This window comes from Chrysochloris asiatica, unplaced genomic scaffold (genome assembly GCF_000296735.1).
Source record: "Chrysochloris asiatica unplaced genomic scaffold, ChrAsi1.0 scaffold00156, whole genome shotgun sequence".
In the NCBI taxonomy this organism is placed as follows: domain Eukaryota; kingdom Metazoa; phylum Chordata; class Mammalia; order Afrosoricida; family Chrysochloridae; genus Chrysochloris; species Chrysochloris asiatica.
The window spans coordinates 309452-322154 of NW_006408674.1; the positions used below are offsets into that span (position 1 = coordinate 309452).

General features: G+C 36.8%; 1 protein-coding gene across 1 annotated transcript in view; it reads right to left on the reverse strand.

Moving 5' to 3' along the window:
• The window catches only part of IREB2 (iron-responsive element binding protein 2), a 59021-nt gene that overhangs the window by 21379 nt on the left and 24939 nt on the right, over window positions 1–12703 (reverse strand). The window contains exons 3-8 of the mRNA XM_006870887.1: window positions 10517–10682; window positions 9039–9176; window positions 7847–8065; window positions 3957–4026; window positions 3318–3501; window positions 2136–2275 (exon numbers count right to left, since the gene is read on the reverse strand). Coding sequence (XP_006870949.1) covers window positions 2136–2275; window positions 3318–3501; window positions 3957–4026; window positions 7847–8065; window positions 9039–9176; window positions 10517–10682 — 917 coding nt within the window. The remainder of the gene's footprint in view (window positions 1–2135; window positions 2276–3317; window positions 3502–3956; window positions 4027–7846; window positions 8066–9038; window positions 9177–10516; window positions 10683–12703) is intronic.

Here is a 12703-nt window from a genome sequence, read left to right on the forward strand (position 1 = left end):
TGAAGAAATTGCCGAATGGGTCTGTCTTTGCTGTGCATAGTCTCACCACCACCGACAAAATAAATAAAAGTAAAGAAAAAAACACGAATCTGTTGTTGCCAGGTGCTGTGGAGTCCATTCCAACTCACGGGGACCCTACACAACACTGTCTGGTCCTGCACATCCTCACAACTGTTGTTGCACTTGAATAGAATGTTATTGTTGTTAAGTACCATGGAGTTGGTTCTGACTCACAGTGACCCTGCACAGGTTTTCTGAGGCTGCAAATCTTTACGGAAGCAGAAAGCCTCATCTTTCTCCCGTGGAACAGCTGGCAGTTTCAAACTGCCAACCTTGAGGTTAGCAGCCTGATTTGTAACCACTACGCTACTAGGGCCTCAAAAAGGAAAGAAAACAAGATGCAATTAAGAGCAAAACATAGATATATTATTGAATCAAAGAGTCCTGTAGTGCAGTGGATTACAAGCTGGGTTAGCAGATTGAATGTACCAGTCACTTCAAGGGTTTTCTGCTCCTAATTAAGATTTACAGCCCTGGAAACCCCACACAGGATCCATAGAAGTCAGAATCGACTTGCTGGCACACAACTAGCAACACTGGCACCACCATTTATGGAGACAATAAGCCAAAAGGTCAAAAACATCAATAATAATATTAAGAAAAAAACAGCCAGGGGAACCTGAAAAGCAGCATTAATTTTCAGGACCTCAACAATTTGATTTCTCTAAGAACATAATGGGATACTCCTTTTCCTCTAGGAAAAAGCCCACATTTCATAATCTAACTTCCTCATCATTTGGTAACATGCACCACACATCAATCATTTAAGATGTCAAAAATTTTCCTATTAGGAAAGAAAGATCAATAATGAATACTGATAAAGGTATTACCATTTTCTTACCCCGAAGAGTATCTGGAAAGCCTCAAGACGTAATTATCGAACAAAAAAATTCTGGGGGAGACCACTCAAATTATAATTACAATGGTGCTTTAAAGTTTGTGAGGATTGGCAATAAAATATAATAGCATTTTTCCATGAAATTTTTGAATCCCCCTTGCATACATGGACCATTTCTCAGGGTTTTTCATTAATAAAATGCTATTTAATCATACAATAAAGTTAGTGAGAACCAGAAATTTAGGATTGAGGGACACTAATTATTGTTCATGGAATCCTGGTGTGGCACTATAGGATAAATATAAGCACTTGACCACAAGGCTGCTTTGAACTGCAAGGCTGGCAGTTCAAACTTACCAGTTGCTCCTCAGAAATCCTATTCAGGGCCACTAAGGATTAAAATCAACTGGATGGCACTTAATAACAATTATTGCTCACTAGGACCAGGAGTCCTGGTGCAGTGCTGCAGGATAATGTGCTGGACTGCAAAGTCAGTCTGAACCGCAAGATCAGTGGTCCAAACTCACCAGCTAGCTACTCCTTGGAAATTTCATACAGGGTCATTATGAGCTGGAACTGACTCCCGGCATTTATCAATAAAACAACAGGAAGGAAACCTTTTCAAAATTGTAAAAATATTTTACAAACTTAGAGAAAAAGTTTTTGTATAGTACTTCATAGAAAAATATGACACTGCCATATTTTATAATCCATATTTTTAAAAGCATTGTCTAGTAGCGTAATCATTCCAAAAGGACAGATGATTTCACTAAATCTAAAGGGGATATAGTTAGACTTCTGCTAAATAGGATTTTTTTTTTTTTCAATCTCACATAGTCAACAAGCATTTACTGAGACAGTAAGGAATAAATTATGTGTGGAAAACTTGACTTGGACTGCCTGGATCATGATGCTTGTTCTAGCATTACTATTTAGCTCCTGGGCCCTTGGGTAAGTCATCAAACCTTTATGTGCTTCAAGTCTCTGCGAAGTAAAATGGGGAAACTAACTGTACTTACCTCATAGGCTTGTACTGATAAATGAGTTAGAATGTTTTGTACTTACTAGTAGAACGTGTTTAATGTTTGTTGTTCTTATTATGGTAACTATGACAAAGTGGCAGTAATGCCAGAATGCTGAGGATGCTGTGATGACCAAACAATCCTGTTCCTGGGCCTCTACACTTACATGAAAACAGTGTCCACTTGTGAAACAGCCAACCACAACTTAAACTTACCTTTGTAATGCCAAGAACAACATCTATAGATGTAACAAAAGGATTTGATGACCCAGTTAACTCACATCCAACCACCTCTGGTAAAGTAAGAGAAACTGGCAGACCAAGCATAACTGCTTCCGTTTCAATGCCTCCAACCCCTAAAGGAACAGAGAGGCCTATTAGCACAGTAATATTTAAAGAGAATTTATCTTTATCAATGCGTTTTTCATGAGCTTCTGCTACATGGCACCTTACAGAGTTACAGCACTTCTATTTTTATGTGTATAATGAACTCACCCACTCACTGCCATGGATTCACAGCGACACTCTCAAAACAAGGACTCCACAAAGATGATGGTTAGAAAACTATTTTTGCTTTTATATTACATTCAGTAAACATTTACTGAAGGAGCCCTGGTGGCACAATGGCTAAGCATTTTGGCTGTTAAATCAAAAGGTTGGCGGTTTGAACCGACCAGCTACTTTGCCGGAGAAAACGTGCTCCCATAGATTACACCTACGGAACCCTAAGGGGCAGTTTTACCCTATCCTAGAGAGTCCTGGTGCGGCACTGTTGGTTAATGCACCGGACTGCAAAGTTGTGTGAAACGCAAAGTTGGTGGTTCAACCTCACCAGCCACTCCTCGGAAGCCCTATATGAGGGCACTATGGGTTGAACCAACTCGATGACACTCTCAACAACAACACAGGGTTGCTAGAAGACTCTATCCTATAGGCATCCTGGTGTGGCACTGCCATAATGTGCTGGACTGCAAGGTCTGTTTGAGTTCTAAGGTTGGTAGTTCAAACCCACCAGCCACTCCTCAGAAACCCTATTACAGGGTTGCTAAGAGTCAGAACCGATTTGATGTAACCAAATGTCAACACTCCACTAATGGTAGGGCTGTGCTGGGCAAATTTCTTTTCATAACTTTCTTTTACAACATGGCTTATAGACTCTCAAGGATTTAAAAATTTTTGTGTGGTGCTGTAGCACTGGACTGCAAACCACAAGGTCAACAGTTTAAATCCACCAGCTGCTCCTCAGAAAACCTAGAGGGCTGTTTTGAGTCAGACTGGACTCAATGGCTCTTAACAAAAGCAACAAAGAGATCATCAGCCGCTGCTATTCATGGTCCTTAATGTTTTCCCACACCCTAGTTCCCCAAAGAAATGAAATATAGCTTGTCATTTACTTACCCCATCCCAGAATTCCCAAACCATTCACCATGGTTATATGAGAATCTGTGCCCACGACAGTGTCCGGGAAGAGGAAGTCCTTTTCTTTAAAAACCACTCTCGACAAATATTCTAAGTTTACTTGATGAGCCATTCCAGTTTCTGGAGGAATTACAGCCACATTTCTAAAAACTCTTGAATTCCACTATTTTGTTTAAATTTAAGAAATATAAGAGTTAGTATAGTATATGAATTTGTTCATTATGGCATAAATAAACACTGACACCATAATGTCTTAGTAAATGCTCAAAAGAGTCAATTCCAAGTTTACAGCACTTAACTTTAAATCTAACTTCAATTATTTTATAGATTATTAACATATTATGCCTAACAAAAATGTCCAAATAGTCCAGATAGATGATGCTCCAACTGTGTTCTCAGGAATCTCAGGGGTGGGAAAAAGGGCGAACCTAATGTACAAGGTTCACCAAAGTCATGCTGTTTTATACACTTGCTTTCCAGTTAAGACTTTGTTCTGAGGAACAAAAGGGTTCTAATTGCTATAAAATCTTTAAAAGACACTACTCCAATGATATCAAAATAATAACTATCAATATTTTTATAAATTTCTATACAAAAATTTCCCCAAATTATTTATACCTTGAAAAACTGAAGCCGCTCTCGATTTCTGCCAAATTCTACTTCTTGATTTTTTAATACTGTTTCAGGTCTAAAAGGAAGAAGAGCTGGCATTAAACGTACGTATTACAGGAAAAGATTTGCCCATGTTTTTCTTAAGTTTTCAATTTTATGCACATATACATACACTTTAAAAATCCTAATCCTTGGAAGAGCAACTAGACGTCTTAGAATCAGCTATTTTCTTTTCCAATAAGGAAATTCTGCTTTAAATAACACACCATAAAATGGAAAAATCTTTTACTCAGTTTAACAAAATCATGTTCCAAACCACGTATTTTACTGTGCAAGATTTGGCTAAAATGATAATAGAAATAAAATGGTAAACTTTGTTGCATTTTATATTGCAAGGAAAAAAAGAGGGTTGTGAATAGCTCATTCAACAATGGTGGTAATGGCTGTGTGCCAGCAAGTTGGTTCTGACTCATAGTGACCCCTGTATAGGGTTTCTGAAACTGTAAATCTTTAAGGGTGCAAGTGCTTCACCTTTCTTCCGAGGAGTGGCTGGTAGTTTCACACTGCTGACCTTACAGCTAGCCCAACTTGTAACCCATCACACCACCAGGGTTCCTTCATTCACCAATAGGCATGTATATTTATATCTACCTTGCTCTTGTGCCAATTAAACTAGGAGATGGGTAATGATTCGATAATGAGTTATTGCTATGTAGCAACAGTAGACACCTCGACATCACATTATAGTTTAAAAAGATACTTTTTATAAAAATCTTTTACTCTCTCTCAAAATGCTACTTTATATATAAGTGGCCATTTACATGGACTTATGAATCTAGCTTACACAAATTATTTAAACTAAGAGAAAAAACAATTTATCTATGAGGATAAAAAATTATCCTCACTCCAGTTAATATATATATTAAAACGTCCGTCCACATGAAATGAGTCCATCAAATAGATGAGTAACAAGTAAAACAGACAGTGGATTATATGGCATATCATCTGCAAATCAGTCATGGCTCTATGAAGTAATCTTAGATAGACTCGAATTTTGAAAAGTTTTTGTCAGCTATGACTCATGGAAGAACATAAATAGAAGATTTTGGACATCAGTAAACAAAATTTGGACCTATGCTCGGATGAAGGTAAAAGTGTCTTAAAAAAGAAAATTGTTACTAATGAAGAGACATGGATTCATTACTAAGAGCCTGAGAGTAAATGGCCATGTATGAATGGAAACATCCTTAATCACCAACCTAGAAAAAATTCAAAAGTCAACCATCAGCTGAAAATTTGATGCTTATAGTTTTCTGGGATTCTCAAGCGCCAGTATTGGAACACTTATCAGGAAAAAGGTTCAACAATCAACAGTGCTCGTTACAGTGAGATGCTCACTGAAGAGCTGAAGCCTAAACTTGGTCTTAAACCCAGAGGACTGCTCTCCTAAGGCATTGTGATCTTGCTGACAATGCACATTAGCACACCTCTACAACACTGTCCTGGTATGTCGCTGTGGGTTAATGCACCAGACTACAAAGCCATTTGAACTGCAAGGCTGGTGGTTCAAGCTCACCAGCTGCTCCTTGGAAACCCTATACAGGGTCGTTATGGGTTGGAATCGACTTGAAGGCACTTAATAACACCACCACCATACTGTACAACAACCATACTGTTGACACTAAAAACTTGGTTCTGATGTGTGAAAGCACTCTCTCTCTAGTCCTGATCTTGCTCTACCACATTTGCACCTGTTTGGTGAGACCAAGATTCACTCTGAAGAAGCAGCACAGACAGCAGTGCATTCGTGGCTCGCAGCTCAGCCTAAAACATTTTTTTAATAAGGGAATATGAAAGCTCGTTGACAGATGGAGAAAGTGTATTGAAAAGCAAGGAGAGTGTTGAAAAATGATGTATTTGTCTTTTCTGAAGGTTGATTAAAATAAACTCTACAGCCAGAGTGTAGATAATTTTTGACTCATGCTCATGCAAGCTCATAAACATAGCACCATGTTTAGGAGTTCTGGTATGGTGTTGCAGGATAAGCACTGAACTGTTAACTGCAAGGGACAAGCTCACAAGCCACTCCTCAGAAACCCTATATAGGGTAACCATGCAATATTTTTATCTAACTGGGACTTTAAAAAATAATTTATTTCAAATAGCTTTAAGTTGTTTATTTCACCTGCCAGCTGTGCCTGGAATATCAATAAAATGTAAATTATATTCAAGTCCTCCAGGGTCCAGCTAATTATGGTTGTTTAACTGTCAACATTTTAAAATTTCAAAGGCCACTTAATTCATAGTGATTGTCTTAAGTGATGCCACATCTTAATGAGACTTCTCTGAGGACCTCAGGGAGCACATTATTTCCAGAGCCACTGTAATGATTCTCCCTTTTCCTGGCACTTACGGCTACAAAGTGCCACACAAACCTTTATTAGCTCATAAGCCTACTTCCAATTAGGCAATGATTTCAAGCGGACGGATGTGAAGCTCTCACCTTCCTCCCTCGATTTCTTGTCTGAGTCTACATGAGTACTTCACTGAGGCAAGAAAGAACACAAAGGAGAGGGACTTTCCCACAAAGCCAACAAGAAAATCCATGCTTTTAAATCAACAGAGTTATCTAGGAAATTAATTTTTGGATAAGAAAAGATGTTAATCTCAGAAGTCAACATGCACTTAACAATAATGAGATCTAGATAGCTAGAAGAGAAAGGAGTGATACTGGGTTCTTAGAAAGGAAGAGTACATGAGTCATGAGAACACTGAGGCTTTACAGAAATACTCAGCTCAAAAATTTAGAATTAGATAAAACTTGAAAGACCCAGTTCAGGGACAAATGAATTAATGTATTACTTGGTATTTAGGATGAAATATGTTAAGAGTATTCTTAGCTATTTTAAATCTTTAATTTGTTAATATTTTCATTCAGCTTTAAAAATGTGCAGACTCCAACATCCCCTCATTCAAAACTTAACTAAGTTATTTTTTTTAAGCTTCATTAACACTTTAACATTCAAGCCATAGAACTACTTTTCTTATTTTGAAGAAGTACCTATTAGGAAATCTAACTAAAACCGAATAATAAGATTTTTATCTAGGCAGGTTTACTGCATTGCATGGTACTATGCATTTATGTAAAAGGGTTCATCTAAATATATGTCAATATCATTCTTAACATAATCATAATAAGGTGGGCTTCAAAAAGTTCATGGAAAATGGAATCAAAAGATAAAATTTTTTCACAGACTTTTAAAAGACCCCTTGGATAAAGAGATCTTATGGTATGATGCTATGGATCAGCAATGTACTGTGAACTACAAGGTTGGCAGTTCAAAACCATCAGCTGCTCCTTGGAAACTCTATACAGGGTTGCTATGAGTAGGAACTGACTTGATGGCACGTAACAACAAATGCAATTTATAAATAGGAAAATTCCCTAGTAGGTAAAAGTAAAGCATAAACAGGGAATTCACCAAAGAAACAGGATGGTATAAATTCACTAAAGATGGTATAAATTCACTAAGAATTCACACATCTAGAAGAGACCACATTTTTCTGCTTAAGTGTACATTAAATATATTTACAGAGAAATCTTAGCAAAGGTTTGCCTTCTAAGGAACAAAAATAGGTAATGGCATTTTGGAATCGACTTGATGGCACTTAACAATTTAGACAGTGACTACTACCACTTAAGGAACTTGGGAGTTTCTTTCCGAATAATGGGAAATGCATTAATAATGACCAAATCAGCAGAATAAATATGAAGGCAGTATAATAGGAATTGGGAGGCAGGGTGTGTGTGTGATAAATATGATTTCCTTAACTCAAAACAGCCTGGCTAACAAATACTAACAACAACAACAACAACAAAACAAACAATTTCATACTCAGGCACTGGTTGCAAATGAAAAGGACACAGAATGGGTGTGTTTTCAATCTGCGAGGAAAATTTTCCTGAGTTTCGGCCCAGTTCTCCAGAATCACACGGTCCTCGGCAGGTAGTCTGGCCTCTGCAAGGAAGCTTCTTAGGCTGCACTTTTAGTGGCGAGAGTTTTCCTGCTTTCTGCAGGTCACCACCTCCAGGATTTGGGGCATTCTGTATAGCACTATCATTCCAAAAAAGAAACAAAAGATACAATTTATAAGTGACAGAAATTTAACTCTTTAAAACATACACAGTAAGAATGGAAGCAATTGACTGAATGCTCAAAAGCTAATACATCATCTAATTTAGGTATTAAAAGCAAATCTCAGATTATACACACACAAAAAGCGTGTGTGTAAACAGATCATTTAAATTTATAGCAATGAAGCAAATTCTAAAGTGTCCAATAAAATCATATTCATATACTTTATAACAATTTAAATAACTATTCAGCAATTACTGAAATAGATTTTTGTTTGAATCTAACAACTCTGAAAAGCTCAGAGCCACAGCTTTAATTTAGAGAGACCTAACCTCACATAGGTCTAATAAATTGCAGTCTTATTTTGTAATGTAATGTAGAATTTACATTACAAATTTGTAACGTAAATGTAAAAGACAGCTGGTACATGGTAATAGACACATGTCTTTTCTAGTCTGACCTTAAAAAAAAAATCAAATATAAAAAATGTAAGAAATTTATTTCGGTAGGAGGCAAATAGAGCTCCAGTGGGCTCATTGTTTTCAATCACCAATTAGTTAAGACATTTGTGGCTCACATCTTTACATCGTCTCTGGAAGGTAAGTAGGGTTTTGTTTTTTTTTTTTAAACAAAAACTACTAACCTTTTATTAAAAAAAAAAAAAAAAAAAAGGAAATGAAGACTGCATTAAGATACACACTTCAAATAGTGGCTCTAGGCTCATACAGTCCTAGCAAACATGGCAGCCGAAGTACTTACACAAACATAAAAATAACTTTAAACCCAAATGAAGTACACACAAATCTGACAACTCATAAACGTTTTACCAGTTTTTCTTTTGGTAAGTAGTAAATGATAGAAAACGAATCTCCTTTTCATACACGCCCAGTAGGTTGGCTACCATACCAGTGAGCTTCCATGGCTATCTTTAAAAATAAATGTAAAGAAGTACCATTTATTGAAGTCAATTTGTAACGAATGGTCAACCGTGAGATCTGTTGGGCAGGCAGGATGGACTTTCTTAGGATCACCTCCAAGGGTTTTCACTGCCTCCCTCATAGCAGCAAAATCCACCATTGCCGGTATTCCACTATACAAAATAAAGAATGATTCAATTATAGTTTGACTTGTTTTTTGATATATGATTAACAAATGATCAACATACATTTATTCATTTTGATACTTAAAAGTATCCCTTTTGAGTTTGCTTTAATATTTGATAATATATTATTCAACTTAGATGCTACTCGTTTAATGAGAATTACTAGTAAATGCTGAGAACTGGGTTCCTCAGGGAGAAAATGCACCAAAATTAACACCTGAGATGATTTTCTAAGGCCAAAGATTTCAAAGGGTCTGCCCCTGGAATCCTTTCTCCAGCCTTCAGTACTATGATAATCCCCTTTTCCTTAGCTCTAGCCCCTTTCTCACCAGTGTCTTCTTGCTACTCACAAAAGGTTTTTGCCATTTTCCGTTCATCCACTCAGCTACATAATTAACATTTACTAACTGCCCTTAATGTGTACAGTCAAAGAAGGCACCGTTTCTACTCTTGGGGAACATGTCAGGAAGATAAAGCAATGATTACAGAATGGTATTATGAAGGACCATATTAGCAGTATACAGGGTACAAAGAGCAGTGAGGCATACAAACCAGGTTTGGGAGGTAGGAGAGGAAGACGGAGTTTACTTGTCTAATTAACTCCTATGCTTTCTTTAAAACTCAGCTCCAAGTTGACTCTTCAGTAAATAATCCTTGGAAGTCCTCATCAGGTAAGGTTTCTCAGAATAGGGGAAAGGATGTAGATTCTATTTTAAGAGTTAGGAAAACCAAGTGGTTCATTTAAAGGAGGATTATATGACCTGGTTAGCATTTTCACCAAGTCGCTCCACCCAATGTACAAAGAAGAGACTATAGATCACAAATGTAGAAGCGTGGATACAGGTAAAAGACTTCTACAGCTGTAATTCAGGCAAAACAACAACAACAACAAAAAAAAAGGTGGCTAGAAACAAGATGACAATGGTGGAGAAGGCAGGAAATATCTGGACTCAGGGTATATTTCAAAAGTACAACCAACAAAATTTGCTGGTAGACTGACAATAGCTATGAAACAAAGAAATCAAGATGAGTCGTACAATTTGGGCCTTAACAAATGGAGAGAGGGGCTGGAAATCAAGTTTTGGCTATGTTAAGTTTGAGAAGTATACTAGAAATGACAAGTAGTAACTAAGCAGTTAAGTAAACACAAGTTCTGAATACATGGTGTAAGAAATGGTTGGTGCCTATTTTAAAGGAATTGTTTCAGTTTAGAAAGGGTAGTTCAAATCTGAAAAAGAGTAACAACAGAGTCATTCACCAGTTAGCCTGAATTGTAGTAAGGGAACATTCTGAAAATTCATTCATTACAAAATAAACCTTTCACTTACGTAAAATCTTGAAGAAGAACACGGGCGGGAAAAAAGGGCACTTCAACATTGTTTTGTTTGGTTTTCCAGTCTAAAATGTTCATAACATCTTGCTTTTTCATTAAAAAACCATCACAATTTCGTACAGCAGCTTCCAACAGGACCCGTATTGAGTAAGGCAGAGCATCTGATTCAAAAGAAAGCATCTGTATTAATAAGGGAATAGTCATAACTAGTGAGTCCTGGGGCAGTGCTGTAGGATAAGCACTGGGGGCTAACCAAAAGGCTGCCAGTTCAAACCCACCAGCCCCTCCTCAGAAACCCTATACAGGGTTGTGATGAGTCAGAATGAACTCGATGGTAGTTACCAACAACATAAGACTCAAAGCAGCAAAAACTTAAGACAAAAAACAGTTGTTTTTTTTTTTTAATTTAAAAAAATTTATTTTTTGAATCTATTAAACATGAGGTAAAACATCATTAATGTTAACACCAGACTTTTTATCACTTTGATTTTTCCATATATAAGCCCAAGGCCTTGGTAAAGCAGATACAGCCTACACATGAGAGCTGTCCTGATTTGGGAACATCTAACTATAACCATGACAAATAAATACTTGATGTTCAGGGAAGACCAAACTACTGAAAAGCACAGAACATTAGATTTAAAGAATGGCCTCTTATTATAGTCCAAATGGTTAAACTGTTTCAGAGTTGTTCATTGGAAAATTAATATTGAATAATTACCTAGAAAATGCCTCAACTCTATAAAAATGTATTGGCGCACTTGGGTGTGTAAAATTCATTTCATGAAAACCTTAAGTCACTCTGATTACTAGTTCATGACTACATTAAAGAAACAGATTTCAGTCTTAAAATTTTTTTCAGTCATATTAAATTCTTATATGAGCTTTTACAAGAAGCAAGACTGACTGGGACTGCTTGGCTAAACCATGTTTTGTCCACACAACAGAGCACTATGTTTAAAGGAGTGACAATATCTATAGAACTGGTAAAGAATGTACTCTAGGCTATATCATTAAGTGAAAAAGCAGTGCTCATAGTATTTACAGTATACTATCTTTTGTGTAAAAAAGGAGTTTAATATAAGTATTTATATATATTTTCAAAATGAAACGAAAGGAAAATTGCGTATATATCCCACATTTATTTTAGATGTACCCTCCCAGTGGGATAGATACTAAGGCAAAGAGAACTATAAAGAAAACATGTATGATATTCTGAAATTTATCATATATACTAGGGATCTTCAAAAAGTTCATGGAAAATGCATATTAGGAAAAAACTATGCATCCATTTCAAATTTTTTTTCACCAAAATAAATGTGTACTAACTTGTTATAACATATCTGAATAGGATTTCGTTTGCAGCACTAAGAAGGATAAGACATCAGTTTGAAAGAAGCTTCTGTAGCGTTGTTGTTATTGTCGTTAAGTGCCGTTGAGTTGATTCCGACCCACAGTGAGCCTGTACAGGGTTTCCAAGGAGAGCTAGTGTAGCTTGAACCACTGACCTTGCAGTTCAAACGACTTTGCAATCTGATGCATTAGCCCACAGCGTCACATCAGTGGTTACAAATTGGGCTGCTAACCTCAAGGTCAGCAGTTTGAAACTACCAATGGTGCCGTGGTAGAAAGATGAGGCTTTCTGCTCCCGTGAAGATTTACAGCATCAGAAACCCTATACAGGTTTTGCTATGGGTCGAAACCAACTCGACAGCACTTAACAACATCAGAGCAACATGCTCTGAATTCTGCTAAAATTGAACCATAATCAAACATCTAGTTTATGGTAAAGCTTGGGTGGAACAATGCCCCCAAAGAAACTAGCAATTTACGAATGGATAACTCGTTTTAAGATGGAATGAGATGTTGAAGATGAAACCCACAGTGGCAGGCCGTCATCTACATAAATTAGCAAGAAAAAAATTCATCTCATTTGTGCCAACTGAAGAGGACTGATGAGTAACAGCAAATACATAAACACCACCACAGATAGTTCAACTGGTCCAACTTACACAATTTAAATGGAAAAATTAAAGTTGAGCAACAACAACAACAACAAAAAGACTTCATTGACGTGATTTAATTCCCAGCATCCTCAGTTTCTTACAGATGACCTAAATGGCTGGTATCACTGCTTACAGAAGTGTCTTGACTTTGATGGACTTTATGCTGAGAAATAAGT